Source organism: Columba livia, chromosome 5 (assembly GCF_036013475.1).
Source record: "Columba livia isolate bColLiv1 breed racing homer chromosome 5, bColLiv1.pat.W.v2, whole genome shotgun sequence".
Taxonomy (NCBI): domain Eukaryota; kingdom Metazoa; phylum Chordata; class Aves; order Columbiformes; family Columbidae; genus Columba; species Columba livia.
The window spans coordinates 65,082,988-65,104,775 of NC_088606.1; the positions used below are offsets into that span (position 1 = coordinate 65,082,988).

At 39.9% G+C, this 21,788-nt stretch overlaps 1 protein-coding gene across 9 annotated transcripts in view; it reads right to left on the reverse strand.

The window, feature by feature from the left end:
- The window catches only part of NAV2 (neuron navigator 2), a 372,685-nt gene that overhangs the window by 153,662 nt on the left and 197,235 nt on the right, over nt 1-21,788 (reverse strand). For 8 of the 9 annotated variants that reach the window (XM_065065515.1, XM_065065517.1, XM_065065511.1 and 5 more), the window contains one exon: nt 1,947-2,064. In XM_065065515.1, the coding sequence (XP_064921587.1) occupies nt 1,947-2,064 (118 nt within the window). Of the gene's footprint in view, nt 1-1,946; nt 2,065-9,350; nt 9,477-21,788 lie in introns of those variants that run through there. The other variant, XM_065065514.1, reaches the window with a different exon arrangement.

A 21,788-nucleotide genomic window follows, 5' to 3' on the forward strand; every position in this document is an offset into this window, starting at 1 on the left:
GTGTGAGGAAAGGCTGAGGGAGCTGGGGCTCTGGAGCTGGAGAAAAGGAGACTGAGGGGTGACCTCATTAATGTTTATCAATATATAAAGGGTGAGTGTCAGAAGGATGGAGCCAGGCTCTTCTAGGTGACAACCAATGGTAGGACAAGGGGTAATGGGTGCAAACTGGAACACAGGAGGTTCCACTTAAATATGAGAAGAAACTTCTTCCCAGTGAGGGTGGCAGAGCCTGGCCCAGGCTGCCCAGGGAGGTTGTGGAGTCTCCTTCTGTGCAGACATTCCAACCCGCCTGGACACCTTCCTGTGTAACCTCATCTGGGTGTTCCTGCTCCATGGGGGGGATTGCACTGGATGAGCTTTCCAGGTCCCTTCCAACCCCTGACATTCTGGGATTCTGTGAACTTTGTTTCACATGGAAAACAGTCTCTGGAAGTTAAATCCTTCACCTTGTACTTCAACTTTTGAAAGCCTGCAGACCTAATCTTAAATATTAGCCAAAAGGCAACTCTAAGAATGGCTAAAGAAAAACAAACACAAAGGTGAATCAAAGTAAAATAGAATGGCTAAAAAAAATGCAAAGGAGAATCAAAGCAAAATACAGTAAGCAATATTATTTCTGTGTGTTTTAGAAGGAATAATTTGAATTTCATAGAGTTTTCACAAATCGACTCTCAAACAGCTACACCAAAATACTTGGAACCACCTTCACTTTTTGATGGTGGTATTCTCACCCGCGTTCTCACACAGGAGTTCTCTACAACAGCATTAATGAAGGTAACTAGGTATCTATGAAAGAAGCCAACACCTAATTTGCTGGGATTCCAAAATTTTTCCCTATTAAAGGAAACATACACAGGACGAAGCGTTGTCCATAGTGAATACCTGTCCATACACAATCAATTTATGGCCTGTTTTATACATCTGGGTCTGTAGAATGCTACTGAGATATAATGTTGCTCTGTATGTTGAGACTAAATCTTTTTGGATGGATTCCAGTGCAGCTCCAGTGATTCACTGGCACGATGCCTTGCCATTTCAAACAGGGCTTGCAGATTTATGCGTTAAATGAAGGAACTAGCTCGTTTACAGCATCTCGAACACATAAATATGCATGCACTGATGTCTCGTTACTTCACTGCTGTCTTCTTAATTTGCATCTCAGATCTGCCAGTTTGTTTCCAACGATACTTGTCCTAATTCCCATTAGCAGGTTTTCCCATCTCATCCGTCTCCATTGGCCCCTGCGTGTGTTTTGTGGCATCCCAAGGACCAGATGGATGAGCCTGTGAAGGGACTAATGACAGATCCAGGCCCAAGGGAACACGATAAAATATGTAGTTTTACAGGAGGACAATGGACAATGTTGTTTAGAACCTTCATTATCTAAAAACATTAGTGCAAACAAAGGGAACCAAAGGCTTTGTAGAACTTAGCCTATATCTGAGAGTTGTCCTAATGATAAATGATTTTCCTCACCTGAAAACTCATTATGAAATATTTATAATAAAAAGGGTATATTAATTATTTCCTCTCCTAGCTGCATATGTGGATTTTCCAAAGCTGCCTGGAGCAGAAGGTTCAACACAGCAGGCCAGTACTGTGTATTTTGTTCAGATCAATCCCCAGAAGGTATCAGAAATAGAGACAGTGAAGGCTAACAGCATCCTAGGAGAAAAATACCCCTCATCAGCTCCTTTTTCAACATTCAACTGTGTGCAGTGATGCTGCTGTGTCAGGAAAGCTTATCAGCAATATCAAGTATTTTTCCACTATGCTTTAAGACCAGGCTTTATCAAATGAATTAGCCAAGTCTCTGAAGGAAAATTATCTACGTAATTTATGCAGTTGGATGGATTTGCTCCTCCCTGTGTTTATGTAGAAGAAAAAGACAGTGAATTTCTGAGCGAGACGGTGGATACCTGGTACAAAAAGAGAAAGTCACTCACCTACAACCTGGATTATTTCAGCCAATAAGACTCCATCGGTCACATCTTGCTGTAGATCCTTTATCAATCTCTTGTGACCAGACTTCGCTAGATAGTGATTAGCCCAATCCGTATAAATCTGTCAGGAGATAAACAAAAAGAAATTGTTGGTTACAACATCAACTTGAATAATGACAGTTCTTTGTTTCTCTCAGTATCCGAGAGGCTGATATAAGATCACTGTGTATTTGGTCTTTGAAAGAACATTAAAATTCAAGGCATTGTGCAGATCGAGTATTCAGTTTACTATAATGTGGCTTTTCCTACTCAGAAATGTGACATCAAAGCTCACAAAAGATGATAATAAACTTCTGAACGTGTTACAGCTTGAATGGATCATCGGGCAGTCAACTAAACATTGTACAGCAGTAACAAGGATGTAGAAGAGATTTCAGCTTACACCCAAGTATTTCTTTACATTTTCCTTCTGACATTCTTTATCTGTTATTGAGAAATTTTAAACATTATTTTCCAAGAACCACTTCTGGCACATATTAGCCATATAGCAATATAATTTTGAGGAAACTCCTTTGTTATATTCCCCAACAAGCCTTTAGAGGTCTTAAAAATCTACCAATTCTAATATATTCCAGCTCACAGATTAAATAGGCCTATTAAATTGATTTGAATCTCTCATACAAACTTCTAACTGTTGGGATTTGTTTTAAAACATATTATTTGAGAACTAAGTTAACAAAACAGACAAAACCTCTCTTTCATTTGCATTAAGCACTGCTTTTCTCAGGCCAGGTTACCAAAAACAAGGAAAAACACTAGACTAGAAATTAATGCTTCTGAATTAAATAACATTTTTTGTTCTTCATACAGGACAAAATTCAAGGGAAGACTTTTTTAATGTGATCTGTTTATATTCCAAAGAAGTAAAGTAAAACCAACTAAAAATCAGGATTTTATCTTTCAAATACCCAGACAAATATTAAGGTTCACCCCAATTCTCAAGAATCTCCAGCATATTACAAATACTTTCATCCCAATATCAGTCTATCAGTAAGCAGGAGGAGATGTAATGTGCATGACCCTTGCCAATCATCCACAGTCTCTATAAACCACCATGTACTGGGTTAATATTATTATTATTTTAATTAAAGTACAATGCTGGTGATAATTGTCTCATATGAGCGGGGGAATCACTGATCTGGAAGGAAAGGTATTTTGACTGGAGTTATTTCAGTTATAAAGTCTTCATTCGTGCTTTTTTTAAAACCTGTAATATTCTACTGGTACCAGCTATGAAGAAACCACTCAAAATCTAAAACACATGGCCGTGTTTTCCAACATTTATCCTCTACTTCCACCTTCAGAGCAAACATCTCAATGAAAAAACATCTCAATGAAATAAACGCTGAGTACCTGAGTGATTTTCCTAACACACCAAAAGAAGAAAAGGGAAAACCCCCACACACACTTTGCACAAACCAAACATTGTGTTCCTCAACTCCTTTTACAAGAAAACATTTTCCATAACAGGAAGATGCTTGTAAAGATCTAATTACTTTAAGGAACTGGAATGGACTTCGCCTGTTTTTCTGCCCCATGGTTCTAGTTTGCTTGTCTCCAAGACACATCAGGAAAGGGGTTGGAAACTACTTACAAGGTCCACACACCCCTACAGTGATACTGTCATTTAGCTGACAAGCAACTTATCAAACACAATAACTGTATTTTCTCATGGGAAGGCTGTGATTAATGTCCCAGTTTATTGCAGGAGGACTTTCAGCAAATATAAGATTATACTTTGATGCATCGTTTCCAGCCTGGATTGTTTCCACGATGCAAATCATCACGCAATCCAGCAAATGCTTGGATGAGCTCTGGAGTTTGGAAATCCCAAGAGCAGAGAACGGGCAGAGCAGACCCCTCCTGGCAAAGCCTGAAATTACAGCATCAGCAAGACCTTGAGAGCTGGTTGGGATTGATTTTTGAGTCAAACCACTGTGAGAACGCAGGGCTGGCGTTGCAAACTCAACATTTCAGAGCGGTTCCCTACTGCACTAATCCCTGCTGCACCCAGGAACACCAGACTTTGTATTCATACCCTGCAAATAAACAGAACCGCGTGAAAGAAATTCCTAATTTGCATCACAAATCCTCCTGGTCAAGGAGACAACTTGAAACACCCCAAAAATACCCGCTCTCTGATTCACTGTCTCCAATAACACAAAGAAAATCCCTCTGTTGGCAAATGCTTCTTGTAACTCCTACTTGGCGTGTTGAAGTCAAGGTCTGTGTTTGGTATCCAAATTGCACGCAGAGCTTTTGTGCTCATTATAAAATATTCAATTAAATGCATCACTAATGCATACCACTATGGAGAACATATCTGTTCCTGGGGTATTTAAGGGTGTGGAGTATTATTTCGTTCAAATAGTTGATTAGGAAAGCCCTTTGCAGGAACACACAGATCAAATAAATCTGTGCTTCTCTTTTAAAAACTTTATCATAACCCATTATTTTGCAATATGAATAATAAGCCTTTTTAAGTGACTCTGAAGCATTCTAACGGCTGGGGTATTACCCAAGCATATCGTAGTAGCTCTTTATGCTCACTGCTCATTTTTATGGCATATATTAAGCTAATTATGGAAACTTTCCAGGATGTTTTCAAAACCTGTTTGTTGCAAGTCTTTGTAATGTACTGCACAAACACGATTCCTAATGTTTCTTTTCCTTTTCCATACAAACGTGTGAAAAAAAATATAAATGTACAATGGTTGCTATTTCTAGACACACGAAAAATGTTTCAAAGCACATAGTGTTTTCAAATGTTCAAAAACAGGCAAATAATTGGGAAAACAATAATAAAAGAACTAGGAAAGCGCTGCTGAGAAACTTCCCATTCATACATGTCTGTCTCTGCACATGAATTTTGAATGTTCCTTGGGCATGTTCAGCAAGCAGGTTACAAAGCCACGTGTTTGAATATTCACATGAAAATAAGCTAATCTATCAATAGTTTAAAAGTACAAAATCTTGCAACGTGAAATATTTGACCCACCACAACCAAAGAGATACCGCTTTATTATTAACATATATACCGGTACGGGTTTCTAAAAGTTGTCAGTGATTTCACACAGTACAAAAATCATTGGAGGCAGCTTTGTTATCTTAGTTAACAAAATAGAGTGAAAAATGCGATTTGGACATTATCACCATAAGCAGGTCTTTGTGCCTGAGACCAGCCAGTTTAATGTTTAACTCTGTCTAAGTTCTGGCTTTTGTTAAAGGTGGACTCAGCTGTCCAGTAGCTTATTTTTCTCTGTAGTCTACGGTCTTAGGAGTCCAGTTATCTGGGAACAAATTAAAAACAAATGGGATTTCTTTTTTCCTTCTCTCTTTCCCTCCCTACTCAATCCATCAGGTTTGAATTAAGTGTTCCAGGTAAAGCCTGATTCTATCAGGTTTGAATTAAGGGCATTACAGGTAAATATTGGTTTTGGAAGCATTCAGCACGTTATGAGTCATGGCTAAACCACTATTGCACAAAGTAGCAAGGTTTTGGGGAAAAAAAACATCTAAAGCTTTTGAAAGCTGTCTATAAAGAACAGTAAGCATTCAATCAGCAAGAACACTGTATTTTGAAATTCAGCTGGGTTTCTCCCCCCTCCCGTTTCCTTTGCATTACACCTGCTTGTTTAAAGCACATTTTAGACTAGAGACAGAGGTCTGAAGGGCAGCGAAATCTTACTTTCTAGCTAGGAAACTTGGCACTTTCTTGTCACTTTGAGTCTCCAGCACCGTATTGAATATTGAATCGGAAAAAAAAAAGTGACTTTTGCAGAACGGAGTTTTTTCTTCAAGACCACGCAACTACCACTAAGGACTTGGGGAGGGCTGGGGAACACACTGAGCGCTAAACAGCAAAATGCCTGAAGCTTCTGTTTGCTTAAAAGTAATTCATCCAGCCTTTTCAACCTTGGGAAAATCAACCAAAAAGCCAAATAAACTAGAGCTCGCCTATCTGGCCGTAACAGTCTGAAGCTGGAATCTCAAACCGTGTTGTTCCTTTCTCCAGATCCCATTTTGGAGGCAACAGGCTGGTACCCGGGTGCTCAGAGATGCCGATGGGTAGGTTCTTGATGGACAGGGCCAAACATGGTATCTATAGGACTATGTTCCTCTGCTCCCACAGTCGAACCCAGGGAACAGGGTCTGAAAAGACTCAGGAGAGCAATGAATCCATGTGGAACCTTTAGAGATCATAGAGGAGACCCATCACATCCCTGGAGATGCAATATTAAGGTTCTGGGTATTACCATGTACTCCAGAGTCTCCTTTAAACAGAGTTTAGATCCAAATGGGAATGCAAGAACTATGCACTGTTTTTTGCCTCCCCATTATTATTTTAAAATATGCTCATTATGGAAAGGGTTCACACAAAACTACTCAAAAAAGAATTCCCCTCTTTTATGCAAGCAGAAAATATGCCTGAACTCTTTCCTTAACCCTCATTTCCACAGAAAAATTCTAATTACAATAAATGCCCGAGTATATTTCCAAGCCTTTCTTTCCCTCCCTCACCACTAACTAATCACACTCTGATTGTTTTCTTCCAATAATTATCGTGAATCAGGCTCTCGTGGATTTGGTAACAGCTGAAGAGCATCTTTTTGACATCATGTAGTATAATTAGAGCAGAACGAGGCTTTTTTCATCATTTAATAGCAAGGGTTAGTCACACCGACGAACTCCACCAGAACACCCAGTACAATGCAAAGCCTGTGTTGCCGCTGACCACGCTGCCTACTGAAGTTCACGGGGGCAAAAAACCCCCGAAACCTAAAAATAGACACAAATTATTGAGATGATCCTAATGGGAATGCCTGCAGTTGTCACAGTGCTATACGGGGGGAGAAAAGCCCATCAGATACTCACTGCTACCCGACATAACGGGATTTACACATGTGGAGTCACGAAATCACGATTTTTGACTGCTAACATTAATTGCAGCCTCATGCTGGTCCATGCTGCACTCCAATATAACGATCTAATTAACAGACATCATGCTGCAAAGCCCGGAGGTAAACAGCTAAAGCCAAAGGCTTGGCTGAACAACTCGGAAGCATCTCTGGCTCCAAGGCAGCACCCTGGTGATAACAGCTATTTTGAGAGTGCATAGAGATGATGGCCCTGACAATCATACGGGTGACGTTTTGCTGAGTTACTGGCAAATGGACAACTAAGAAGCACATGGTAAAAAGAAAATATTAAAACATCAAATTTAACAGCATTTGTCACAGACCTTTTATCAGAGTTTTCTTATAAATTGTGGCCTTATTTGCCCCCATGCGCTTCCTAAATCCTGCAGGGATCCTGTATCTGTATATCTGTACCAGGACAAAAATCCCAATTAAAGGACTTTCTTAGAACAAGTGAAGCTTCAAGCTGCTATCCAAGACTGGGTTGTTTTCTCAATGTAAGCTCTTGCAAGAAGAAAAAAACCCCAAAACGCAGGACACAGAATACCATATAATGTATGGTCACATTTCTCCACATTAAAAAAAATGTATTAGTGGGCTTAGAGGAAAGACTGCTCATTTTCTTTAAGAACATTGCTTAAGGGATGTAGGGAGTAGAATATGAAGCAAAAATAAAAATACCCTGTCCTTAGGGATGTCCCCGAGTCACCAGTGATGCCCAGCTCAGAGGGAGAGGTGGACATGGGCAGGCAGGGAATGGTTAAGCCAGGTTGGACACATCACCCTTAAGCTGGGTCTGTCTCCTTTGAGGTCAGAGATGCTGGAAGCACTTTGGAAGTGAGGATGGAGCCTGGGGACTTGTTTACTCCATCCTACTTGCAAGAAGGGAGGAAACCACCAGGAACTCCAAGTCTGAGGTGGTGATGGGCTGGATTGCAGGTGGACTCCTCCTGAGAGGCAGGTGAGATGGTAAAAAGACCCTCCTGAAAGGAACCTGTACATTTGCGAACCCCTAAAAATAGTTGTCACAATAATTAGCTACTAATTAGTATCTAATATGATACCAGTAAAATGCCACCAATTATCTAAAGTGCTAGAACTTCCTAAGTATCCTCAAGTATTGGCTGTAACAAACTGAGGTCTTAGTTTCCACTCCTCTGTGGAAACACAGGCAACTATGGTTTTTTACCATTTATTAAGTGGAACTAAAGAAAATTATTTAATCTACTCACATGTGCAAATGTCTGTTGGAACAGCTTTAAATTATTAGTCAGCCGGTGGGAGGCATTCCGCTGTATATTACATTTTACTGGACACTTACATACATTAACTACCCTTTGGAAGTTAAACTGAGAAATGGGTAATTTAAACAAAGGCCACTGGGACTATTTATTTCTCTCTTTAAAGCCTTATTCTCGACTGGGGAGAGCTATTCTCATGCAGATGACCACCATTCAAAGGCGATGGGCTGACTCACAGCACACACAGCCAAGCATATGTGTACATTTTCACACGCCTGCAAGCCCTTCCAGTAACAGAGCCTTGAGCTGCAGCCTCTGAGATTGTGTAAAACAAACCTCTGGTGGATGCTAAACAAGTAATACGCTTTAAATTCCCTACCCAGCACCTTAGTTACTCTTAACCTACTGAATATTTTACTACAGTTAATATAAAAGAGGAGAAAAGAGATGTTTTCTTCTTTCTTCCCCCCCACTTGCACAATTTCTGAACAACATTACTGCCTCTACATTTCATATCAAAGCAACATTTTCCTACAGACCAGCTAGAAGGTGAAACGAGGCCAGTAATTGTAGCGGTATCCGGCACGCTCTGCTCTCAATGCTCCCATTATACACTTTTACCATATACAAATCCCCCTCAAGCTGGAACCACACACCACGCCAAGCAGGTGGCCACCCTCTCATTCCCCCTTGCAAAACATTTTAAATCCTGAATAGAAATGAGATTACATTCACACCTGCACCACTTCCTTTGCCTATCCAAAAGAGAAATAGAGTTTAGTTTGCTGAGCCGATCAGCAAAGCCCATTCCAAGCCGTACTTGGCCACGGTGAATCAACTGATTTGATCTCACGCCAGCAAAATATAATTGACCTCAGAGAACAAGAGAAGCAAATGTACTAATTTTTTCAGCGTTTTCTAAAAAGTCACCTACCGCGCGCACCAAGCTACTTTCAAATATCACAGTTCTCAGACATGAAATAAAGCCATTTATACCTACTACCACACACAAATAGCAACAGAAAAGGGCTTATCTGAAAGGTGATACATTCCTACTCCGAAGAGAAACCACAGAAAATCTTAAGAAGCTGCAGAAGAAAGGGAAAGAGGGGAATAAAAACATCACTTCTGAGGCTGAAGTTAGTTCTTGTTCGACAGCCATTATCAAGGAGCCAAGAGCTGCTTACTGTTTTATAATGGTCACAGGAAAATTTACTTCTCCCGCGAGCAGGGATCTGAAAGGCCGTACTACTTATGGGCATATTTAACATGAATATATACTGCTCGAGTCCAGCTTGCTCGTCCTTCTCAGGGGGTCTACAGTTAAATCATGATATATATGCCAGCATGCAAAGCCTGGACGGTTAATTTTAGCTGAAGTCACGCGTGCACAGAGCTCAGATTTCCTACACTGTCGCATTTAAAAACTCCCACCCCTCCCGCAGCGCTTCCCTTACACCCCCACTGCTCTCTTCTTTCACCAATTAATGCCTGTAACACGGAGTTGCCATGTTTGACATCAAACAGGATCAGCGTATTTTATATACAGTCTGAAAGAACAAAGCTATTTGCAGCATAAAGTTCAGTAGGTCTTTTCTGTCAGATACTGTAGGCACGAAAAGAAAACCACTAAAAACACTGGTTTGGTTGTGTTTTTTTTGTTTGGTTTTGTTTGGTTTTTTTTGTTAACAGAATTGGAAGACTTTCTACCCACTATAGAGACACTCCCCTCCATCTAAATGCTCCCAATGCCTGCGGAAATTGAAAATCTGAACAGAAATCCAAGATTTTGCATGCTGCCCATATTTTTGTAACAGGCCAAACAAAAATCCCAAAATATCCTTTTTTCAAAATTGGAAGGTTCCACAACATTGGTCAAAAGTTTGAAGGCTGCATCTGTTACAAATGCAAGCTAAAAAGTATAAGGCTGAATTAGACCTCAAGTGGACACCTGCACAACCTGCCCATTGTCCTGAGCAAGACCTGGAACAAGGGCAGGACCCCAACACACGCAAGTCACCCCAAATCCAATGGTCGGTCTGACCATGCCACCGCATTCCTTAAAAACATAGAGAATCAGCCCTTGCAAGCTGCTTTGCTTAAATTTTTAATATTAAAAAAAATAACGTTGCCAGTGTTGCCAAGGTGAGAAACGATGACTGCTTCACCTCCCCTCTTGCCAAGTTGAAAGATAGATGTCTGACATTTTCACTGTTTATTTTTCAAAGGCCTTACTTCTGCCAGAGTAAAATCTATACAGGTCTTTTAACTGCCCCATGAAAAGTAAATAAGTTGGTCGCCACCGCGGCTCCACACCAGCTCTGCCCTCCAGCAAAGCCCACTCACCGCCAGCCAGGGCGCCTGTTTGTTTTGAGGAGGTGGGGAATGAACGGGGCTTTGATGGAGTTTGAAGAGAACATAATAACCTGCGACTATCCAGGACACAGAGTGGCTGCTCCACCTACACAGCACCAAGTGCTGCAGCTCTGATGTGCCCTGGAACGCTTGACTTTGCTATGAGCAACAACTCTGTTCATGCAAAGAGAAGAAACGCATTGCATGAGAAGGGGGGAGGTTTAGAACCACAGAAATATTTTGTTTGGAAGAGACCCTCAAGATCATACAATCCAATCATAACCTAACTCTGGTACTAAACCATGTCCCTAAGAGCCTCATCTCTGTGTCTTTTAAATCCCTCCAGGGATGGTGGCTCCACCACTTCCCCGGGCAGCCTGTTCCAATGCCCAACAACCCTTTCAGTGAAGAAATTTTCCCTAATATCCAATCTAAACCTCTCCTGGCACAACTTGAAGCCATTTCCTCTTGTCCTATCACTTGCTACTTGGGAGAAGAGACCAACACCTTCCATGCTCCAGCCTCCTTTCAGGTAGTTTAAAGAGTGAGAAGCTCTCCCCTCAGCTCCTGTTCTCCAGGTCTCTCAACCATTCCTCATAAGACTTGTTCTTTAGACCCTTCACCAGCTCTGTTGCCCATATTCCCCCAAAAAACTCTGACGATTGAAGAAGGAAGAGAGAATGCCACAGTCTTAAATAAACCCTTCTGCTATAAGCATCCAATACTCAATGTGGTTAGTTCCCAAAACTCAATGTGATTTTGGCACACATGGCCTTTGACAGCAAATAAGTCTTCTAAACTTTTCTAATTAAGACAGACTCATTTTCTCTTTCTGGAAAAGGTGTGACAGACTGTTCCAAACAGCTGCTATAACTTCATGGGTATTTTTCACCTGGGGTTACAAATCTGCACGGCTTCAGTATCATCTCCTCTGGGCAGAGAGCCATGGCTGCGTACGGGATCAAAACTGTCAGTGCTCTATTGTACTTGGAGAAAAAGGCTAAGGAAAAGACTCCAAGAGATAATAACAATCTGCAGAGAGCTGGAAATGAAACCTGACTTGCCATGTAGCATCTGAAGCACAAACTCATTCCTCTATTTCATTTTCCCTTGATTGCTTAGAGGATTAATTCACCAAAACAACGTTCACAGTTGTGAAGCAACTCCAAATGAAAGTTGGTCTCAAAGGCACAGGACTCTAAACCATTTCAACTGCTAGTGATGTGTGAAGACAAAATCCAAATTGTGAGGCCAGAAACATTGCAAATGCTTTTCTTAATTTTTAACAAAGGCAATTTGCTGAGGGAATAAGGGAATTTGTCCTGCCCAAGAGACCAAATCCTAGATCTCTTTTAGCCAAGAAAGACAAGACAGAAATCCCTTTTGAGTCTGCTTGGTGCTTAATTGAAAAAATGGAGTTTTCAAAACCAGGGGCTGGGCAAGTTCAGTCGATACCAACACTGTGAAGTCACCAGCAAACCATCCTCTGCTCCCATGAGCAGGATGTCTAATGCCACTCAAAAAACCATCAATCATCTGCACTACCTTTCCCACTCCGTAAAATGTAACTTAGTTCAATGTCCAAGATTTTTCACAAAAGGCAGAGCTTCTGCAGTTGCCAAAAGCTGGCAAGGGGTAGTGCTCTCCAACACTTGGAAGGACATAAAGCAAGATACAACCGAGCCATGGATGAAAAATCAGTGCAACTGATTAGCAAGGCCAACAACCTATTCATCACTAGATCTGCCAAGCAAGATGAATGCAAAATCTGGAGATGGAGGGAACAAAAGGAGGAGGAAGCAAGACCCAAACTTGGGGAAGCACTTGACGACACCCTCGCTTCAAGCACTTACTCAAGTCTCAATTACTTCACACACATTTAGCTCTTCTGAACAGGAAGCCTGACTGAAGGTGCTCATTAGAGAATCACATATTAATTCCGTTATTTCTGAAGATTCATGGTAAGAGCAAGAGGATGAGAAGGGGACAATTACCTTTCTAAAAAGATTTTTTATCTTCTACCCATGTTCCTATTTCTGACGCTCTTCTAATGCTCCTCCTGCTCTTGGGCACTGTCAGAAGTGGGACAGTTGGCTAGACAAATCTTGGGTATGACCTACTTTTGAAAGACCTATTTTATTTTAAGCTGCATTTTTAAGATAGTGAAAAATGCTCTGTGACAGCTGAGCATTAATTTGTGTGGCAAAGACTTGATCCCGAAGACACACTAAAAGATTAAGAATCTCAGAAGGGTTCAGCATTCCAGTTAGAGACAGCTTATCACAGGCACTCAACTTCCACGTAGCCATCAAAATAAACAACTAAATTTTCAGAAAACTGCAGATACTTTAAAAAACCCCAAAGAAGTGCTAAATTTCCAGAATTTTAAAAAAACTGATCCTCACTTTTGAATAGAGAAGAAGGAATATATACATATATATTTGCATTAACACATGGATGAGGGGACACAGCCCACAAAGGTGTCTGGCCCTACGTACTTTGCTAATGAGATCTTGAGACGAAATTCTTGCATTTGAAAATACTAATAACTCTTTATCCATAGGTGGCAGCATTTCCATTTTTGTTATGTCATTGTTATATCATTTATTACTTTGCTACATATCCTATAAATCAGGCTACAGCAAAAAGCTTTCTGCATATCGAGGGATCACCAGGGTTTCGCCATATTTTTATACAAAAGATTAGGGTGGTCTCCATAAATTTTTCCTGCTACATCGTTACCAAATCATACAAAACAAAAGCAAAAAAACCCTGCTGAATTAATTTCCACAAACATAACAAACCTAACCTAATCATTTTGCAGTTGGCCATCTGTTTCACAGATACGAATCTAACTGAATCTTCTACTGACTGATAACTTTCTAAATTAAATTGTCTATGCTGACCCAGCTTAGTTCCTCCTGCTTCCATTTAAAGCATTCGGAGTACTCTCTATATAGTGATCTATATGCCCATTATATAGTTAGAAGACAATTGGTAGGGGCTAAAGCTGCACATTCGGCACCAGATCAAACTCAGAAGAGCAATATCCTCATAGAGGATGCAAACTGAGGGAATATAGGAAAAAATTACTAAGTACATATGTAACAGTGAAAACTCCTGAGATCCCCTTTCTCCACTATAGTCTGTGTCACAAAAAGAGACATTTTCAGTCAAATGTATTTGTGTATTCATGAGGAATTTAAGAAATACCCCTCCTAACAGGAAACTGCTAGTCTGTACATAATTAGAGTTTATGGCTATATAAAAGGACAAGTATTTTTATCCCTAAATGCCATTTATGAATATGTTGCACAAGACCCCAGTCAGCAATTCACTGCCTTTGGGGTGAAGAAGGATTATCTTCTTGATATAAGAGGAAAATTCAGTTTCTTCATTCCCCGTTGACCTTGTGAGTTATTGGGGATGAGATGGGGCGGGTGATGCTGGAGATGAGGCCAGACCCATGAACTCATCAGACCTAACTGCAATGGCAAATCCTCTGCTCCTAATTAGGGAGGGTCATTAAAGTGACACCAGCCTACGCGTTCATTGATCTGGCAATTAAAATCAGCACTGTAGGGTTTTACTACAATTCCTGATACTGAACACCTACCAAAACCTTCTACGAAAGGAAAATGAAAAATCCAGTGAAGTGAAATTTATAGCAAGCTGGTGAGTAATAATTTAAAATAATATTTCATGGCTGATCAAGAAATGAAAGTATAATTCCCACAAACGCAGGAGGCTCAGGCACCTCCTTTCACAACTGGTGGCCACTGAAAGGCCTTCTGCACCTTCCACTTGTTCTGAAGCTTTATTCAGAAATATATATAGAACAGTCCTTAACGAGCAGTTACGAGGCAGATCCATTGTAGATTTCATCTGTTTTCAGCACAAAGGGTTTTAACAAAAAGATATTTAATGGGAATTGCTAAGTCTTCAACAGGATGACCCACCAGGCTAAGACTTGATTATTTTACCTCCTTATCCTCTCTGTTGATACATACCTTTAAAAATGTGGACAGTGTAAATATTGTTATTATTAACACTCTTCTAACAGTTATACGGCAGCAAGGAGCTTCATCAAAAACCCTTCAGACAAGAACGCTCATTTTGATCCATGATATATTCTGGTCAAATTTTCAGCACAGGATGTAGGTGAAAGCACATTTATGTATGAAACTGAGTACGGTTTAAATTAACGTCAGATAAGAATACTGGCTTAGCTGCAGATAAAAATCAGAGCAATTTACTGGTGATCATTTGGGAGGACAGAGCCCACGGCACAGAAACAAGGCTTATGGACATAAGCAAAATCAGTTCGTTTTTGCCTGGAGCAAGGGTTGGAGGAATGCAGAACAAAGAATGTGCTGCTAGTCTAAAATAAAAAGGTCTAGGCATAGATATATCCTAAAATCTTAATTCCAGAATTAAGCACAAAAGATACCAACTCTAGGTAGCAATCGTCTTATTTTCCTGTTCAAACAAGACTAATATTTATAGCATTACTTTCTCCACTTGCTCCAGTTCTTTGGCAACTACAGTTCAATCTACATAATCTTAAAGCTTCAGAAATAAGGCAAAATATATAGATATTTTAGGTTACAGGCCATTTGTTTTCAAAAGGCAGGCTAAGTGCACTGTCTAAAACTTGGAACTGTAGCAAATGAATCAAACCACAGGCAGATGGTTGAGTTGTGAATGAAATCTAAAATTACTATTAAACAACGTAAAAGAAAAAGGCAGCTCATTGGGGTTTGGTTTTTTTTAAAAATAGGGGCGATTCCACTGCAGAACTCCCCAGTGCTGTCATTTTGGCAGCGTTTCTAACACCTTCGGCAGTACTTTTGTTGCTGATTTTGTTTGTGCAGTCTCTTCATCACTAGGGTCAAATGGGTGATCCATTTTTTACCTCTACAAATAATTTCTCAAAGGTCTCTTGCAGGTTTTTCTCCTGTTGGATTCCCGAAGAGCAGGACCACCCAGCATTATCCTTTCCCTCCTGATTGTATTTACCGCTACAACACGTCCAGCGGCCTCAGCAAAATGACAAAGGCATTTCAAATATAAACTGGTGACGTGCTGCGAGAATCTGGCCGCTTCAGCTGGGCCATGGACATCGCTCTAAGGACCGCACCGAGGTGAGTGACATTTGTAGGCAAGCGCTAAAGGAGCACATGCTTGTCCCTATCAGATTCTGACACAAAGGCCAATAAAGAGGAAAAAAAATCGTACTGAGCTATATCAGAGCTGACAAAGGCAGCAGCTGCTTTGCTGCACAGGGCAGATTTATATTTAGAGTTGAGAAAAACGATCCTTACAGAAATTAGTTTCAGCTCATCCACTCTGGCCCCAGCACTAAGAGACCTGAAGAGTATAGAAGAAACTGTAAGTAATCAGAATGCAATCTCATTTTTAAAATGGGAGAAGCAACTAAATTCAACAGCATTCTCATTGATTTCTTTTATGTAATGCCTTGAAAAATAGATTGGCCAAACTTCTACATTATAAGGAATATTGAAGCTTCAGGGCATGAGGTCATCATGAAGTGATCACAGCCATGAAAAAACAATCAGTAACTCAAAATGCATCAACATCTTACCAGCTTTAACAAGAATTCAGTTTAAAATGTAAAGCAGCAAATCAAGACAGGTTTTATGTTAAATGCTCTCAAAATTTCATGAAAATTTCTCCGTCCTTTCAGTTTAGTGCCATACAACCAGGAGCAGCTGAAGCACAACTTCATGCTCACCAGATGTTCTAATACTTGGTGAAAGTGTTGTCTTCTGCAGATTGACCAGGAAAATTACCCTTTGCCATTCTGATTGAAAAGGCACAATGAAGAGCTCATTTGCAGTGATTATGACCATGCCAACCACTAGCCCTGAAGGGCTGTTTTTCTCCACTTAAAGAATATGTTCACGTTTGACTTACTATATTCATATATTTAAGTTCACATATTCAGGGGAGTCATGCAGAGATGGTTCTGAAGAGCATGCAGAACTAGCAGGAACGTTTCCCAGTGCACACTGTAAAGAATATCGATAAGCTGGTATGGTAGCACCTAGAAAAGATACAGATTGTTTTACTATGGTTCAGAAGTTTCTAGAGGGTTTTTTGAAGGATCGATGGATGCTTTGGCATGTACCATTAAGTCCTCAAACCTCATTTTATTAGTGCAAAAGGCAAAAATTTACTGCTGCTACACCACAGGTGACCTAAGAAATAATTATTGAGTAAGAACTAGCTTTGGCAAAAACTGGTAAGAATTGGGCTTAGTTTAAAATCAAGCCATCTTAGATGTTGAGATCACAGCTGGAAAATTAAAAAACCCAAGTATGTATGTGGTATAAAACATGGTATGGAATAATGCTGATGTTTGGTACCCTAAATCGGACTGAATCCATCACCAACGCATCAGCTCGCAAAGCCAAGCCGTGGCCCAGAGGAGAAGTTGTTTGCGCCTGCAGTTTTTTCTGCTGACATTTGCCCACAGTTTTGCAAACCAACAATGCAGAAAATAAGCTCTTAGCAATACAATTCCAAGTGAAACATTTACAAATGATGTAACTGCATTTAGCACACCTGTTTCTGTATTTCTACATTATCAATTTTTCCTATTTTTAGTATAACTAGTAGCAAATAGCACAGTAAATTATTCAGACTATCTATATGACATCTTGGCAGTGTTTTTAACGCTTCTGTGACCCTTTAAATTTTCTCTTTATAAACTACGAGGTGACAATGCTCGGGTAAGGGATGGGGATGGTAAGGGATGGGGATGATAAGGGAGGGCTTTGCAAATGCTTCAGGGACACCTGTGTCACGTTGCTGACATTTTATTTTCCAAACTCTCTGCAGATGCTCGTCTCAAAAAGCAAATAACCCAAAGATCAGATTAGCAGACTGATTTTTCCACGGGCACAGCTAAGACCGGCAGACCTCATGAAAGCACTTACCAGCCCCAGGACCGACCTCCACCCCCACGGAAGGATTAAACACAATTAGCATCAGTTGTGTCTAACCAGTAAAGCAGATGTCTAACAAAGTAATAAACCTATAACTTCTACATGAGGTTAAAAATTTCCCTCTCCTTTCCAATGTTTAGCAAATGATCCACGGGCCCCCAAAAGTATTGCACTCTGCTTTGTGCTGCCTCCAGACTTTCTTATTCTCTAATCAGTCAATTAATTGGCAATCACTTGTCAGATGGAGAAAAAAAATAAACGCTTGTTGAGCAAATGTCAGAGAACATTAAATTAACCAGTCAAAGATCAGCAATGAACAGCTGACACCAAATTGAACCCAACACATGGCCCCATTCACATTGTTGTTAAACACATGTAGCCAGTCCTCTGTCCTCCAGTCAATCTACCTTTAAAATTACATTAAAGGATCTTTATCTTACAAAACAAAAAAAAAAAAAAAATACTTGAAAATGGACAGTAAGCCTAATATTAAGCATCATCATAAAAAATAAGCTATTGCTTTTATGCAGTTTGGATTCAAGGTACTGTTTTACCTCTCAGTACAAACTCAATTTACTGAGCATTTTATTTTCAGCTCAAAGTGACCTGCAGTATATTTCTGTGTACTTCTATTTATGTACAAAATGTCTAATCTTACAGGAAGGCCTCCCAAGCACCCACTCAAGTCTGTATTAAATTTCCTGTCCGCATCATCAGGTCAGGTCGGTTCCCTCAATGAGAAAATGAGTGACGTGTACAGTGGTATGGTGCTATCCCCTCATTAATTCCAATCTTCAAAACATTATAGATTATTCATATACACGTCTAAGAAACAAAGACTGAAGGCACCATCTTAAACAGATCTTCTAATGTTGAAGTGGCCACTGATTTTGGACGGTCCCACCAACACCCACGTCAACATACACGTCCCAAAGAGCCCACACGTTCTCTTGCCCTGCTGTGGACTTCAGTGGAAACAGGATTGAGCCCAGCAACTGATGACTTCAGAGCAGGAAAAATCGAGTTCCATGCAATATAAATGCATTAAAGAAAGTAAGAAGCCTAGTGGCTTCCTCTCCTGACAGGAAAGGCCGTTCAGTGCTGTTAATCAGTTAATGACAGGTCATCTGCGGACAAGGAGATATAGTAGCATGTTGATGTGGTGGCACGGTACCTAATTACATAGACTCATTCTCTCTCAACAAAGGAAAAAGCCAACCCGGCAATATTTTCAATATTTTAAACACAAGTTGTTGACAGGACAGAAAAAGAACCATATCTGCATGAGACTAAGGTGCCCAGAATGGCAGGCGTAATTCCTCTTTATATTCCTTAAAAATAAAGTTTTCAGCCCTGAGTAAATCTCTTCTCTATAGGTCTGTCACCCCTCCCACCCCTTGTCTGTCTTATTTAGATAAGACTTCTTAGACATATTTATACTACACACCTCCAGGGCAAGAGCTGCCACTTTACATTTCAGTAGCACCTCACACAACACGGCTGGGATCTCAGTAAATGAACCCAGGCAATCTCATGATTTAAATAATGTTTTTCAAAAGGCAAAAAAATTGCCTCCTAAATCCACACTTAGTCATGAAAATAATATGTTTTTACAGAAGACCAGAACAGATTAATTTCCCAGTCATCCCATCCTTAAGAAACCTGGTATCCTATATTGTGGAGCCTCTCCTAATGGAAATTTTCCACTGGAATGTCTTTAATCAAAATCAAAACCCAAATATTTCTACCTTCTAAATTCTAAAACACACATCACAGAGCTCAGGAGAACAAGGTAGCACCCTCCCAAAACCAAGCCAAAATGTAGGTAAGTCTTAGAAAATACTGGTCTTTCCATATACCTTGTATTGAATCTAGTGGTAGTCTAATTCTGAACTCAAATTATTTATGTGCATTTTGGTTGGTTTAAAAACAAACCAAACAAATAAAAAACAACCAACAACAACACCACCAAACAAAAAACCCAACAAAAAATACTTCTGAAAAAGGAAACAGCCCATAGAAAGGGTTTAACAAATCTCTCAGTGGCTGCCAGGTGAAGCATAGAGCAAAAAACCAATTTGCTTTATAACGCCCAACTATTTCACAGGTGAGTGTTGTGCACATTGCAATGTAGCCATGATGGTATAAAATGCTAGAACAATAATATGCATGCAACTAATTGAAATGGGATACTCAGGAATGCTCTTGAAGGTCTCCAGTACTTCCTTTAAAAAGGTATTGATAAAAAAAGATACACAACTACTTAGTTCAGAAGCCTCTTTGAAGTACAATGCCCTTCCGCACCAAAACCATCTCTCCTCCTTCACCTTCGTAGTAATTACCCTCAAGAAATATTTAACTGAAGTTATGCAAGGTCATTTTCCTTAGACAACAAGATTAGGATCATTATAATAAAATCTAGTAACTGTCCAGATAATCTATAAGGGATTTATGTTTGTCAAACAAAACTGTGTACATTTCAAAACGAAAAGGCAGATCCGTTATGACAATAAACAAGCATATCGGAAGGGAATGGTGAATATTTGAAGTCTTTTCAGACAGAAAAGGCAGCACAGAAAACATCTGAGCAGTCCTGGCCTCACCATAATGACCCGAATCATGAACTATCTGATAATAAAAAATGCAAGTAGTGGTTGGTTGAGAAACTGAATAGTTACAAACATGTAACATTTTAACAAAAATTAATCATATTAAAGACCTTGCACAATATTCTGATAAGATTTCATCTGAAAAATCTCATATGGTTCTTAACACCTGTGTTGAAGGAGGAGGAATTCGGACTAGAAATGGTACAGAAAAGGACTTGGGCAATTAAGAAACTGTCTTGCAAAAGGAAACTCTAAGAATTTGTTTTATTTAAACTTCACAAAGTAAGATGTTCTTTGTCTAGGAACAGAACTGCTAACAGACATGTTGGCATAACCCCCCAAAATGGGTATGAACAAGCTATGAGTATCTCAAAGGAGATGAGTGTGGAGGAAAATTTTGGGGCAGCCTTCCATGAAGACTAAGAGAATATAAGCTTATCCATTCTGAGATTTAATATCCATGAACACGACACGGTTATGGTAAGCAGTACATTGTAATAGTAAAATCTGACATTGACTAAAAAAACATCCCTCCATCTCACATGCTATTAAATACTCACCATCTGCAACCATCCCTCTGTACCCTACAACAGTCAGCACAAAACCATGCACCATAAATGAAATAATAAGATTTTTAGTAAAGTGAGTATAATTTTTAATCTTCCTTCAGTGTCTTGTGATGGAAAAAAGTAAAAAAAAGTACATTTTTTTAATGGTATGTCCCAGTACACACACACATGTTCCTGTTACTGAATCCAGAGCTCCTGGAGTTAAATAGGAAAGTACCTGCATCCATCAATTGTACCAACTATACGATACATCTGCTGTCATAAAATGAACAAAGTCTCTCCTAAAAGGCATATTGATGTTGACCTCTTGGAAAGAGCCTGATTAGAAAGACTCTTCTGTATTTTGGTGTCTTCACATTGAACACTCCTACGCCCACATTATCCTTGTTTTCCTGATTACGAGCATCAAGGAAACTGATTTTTCTTTCTCTTGGACAACCCAACAACTCTTGTTCCTTTTGAACTGATCTTTCATAAATGATACCACAACTGTGTGTAATATTCCATATGAGGCTTCTTCTGCCTCCTGGTAGATTCAATGCATTCACACTTACCCCTCCGCATACCTCTTAGGAACAAATTTACCTTTTCCACAGCATTATGATGCTGCAAGTTCACAGTTGTGTTGTCTCCTCCTGACCAACCCTCCTTGGGAAAAAGATCTGTGTGTCCTTTTAACACACTATGCTGAGCAGGCTTCTGCATCAAAATAACATTTCTTCAACTGTGAGTAAACAAAATGGTGGGAAATATATGACCATATGCAATAGAAATATCCTAACCTGTGAAACACAAAACTGCACTTTGCTGTTTAGAGTAGAGTGTGAGCGACTAAGGTTTCAATCTAGACATCTATCAACTGGCAGAGATTCCAAACTTTTCGGCTTGGAAAAGCTCTGTGATCCGATTGCAACACCAAGTCAATTATCAGCTGCAAGATAATGCTACGACTATTCAAATAAACTGCTTATAAGTCACTAATATAGACGGCAAAAGCTTAGGGAACCACAGCGACTCTCCCTTACTTAATGAAAAGTATAGCTAAGTCAGCTAGTAAAAACAGGTCTATCAGCCCATAACTTTTCAAACGTCTTATCAGCCCAGTCAATTCTTCTGTTGCA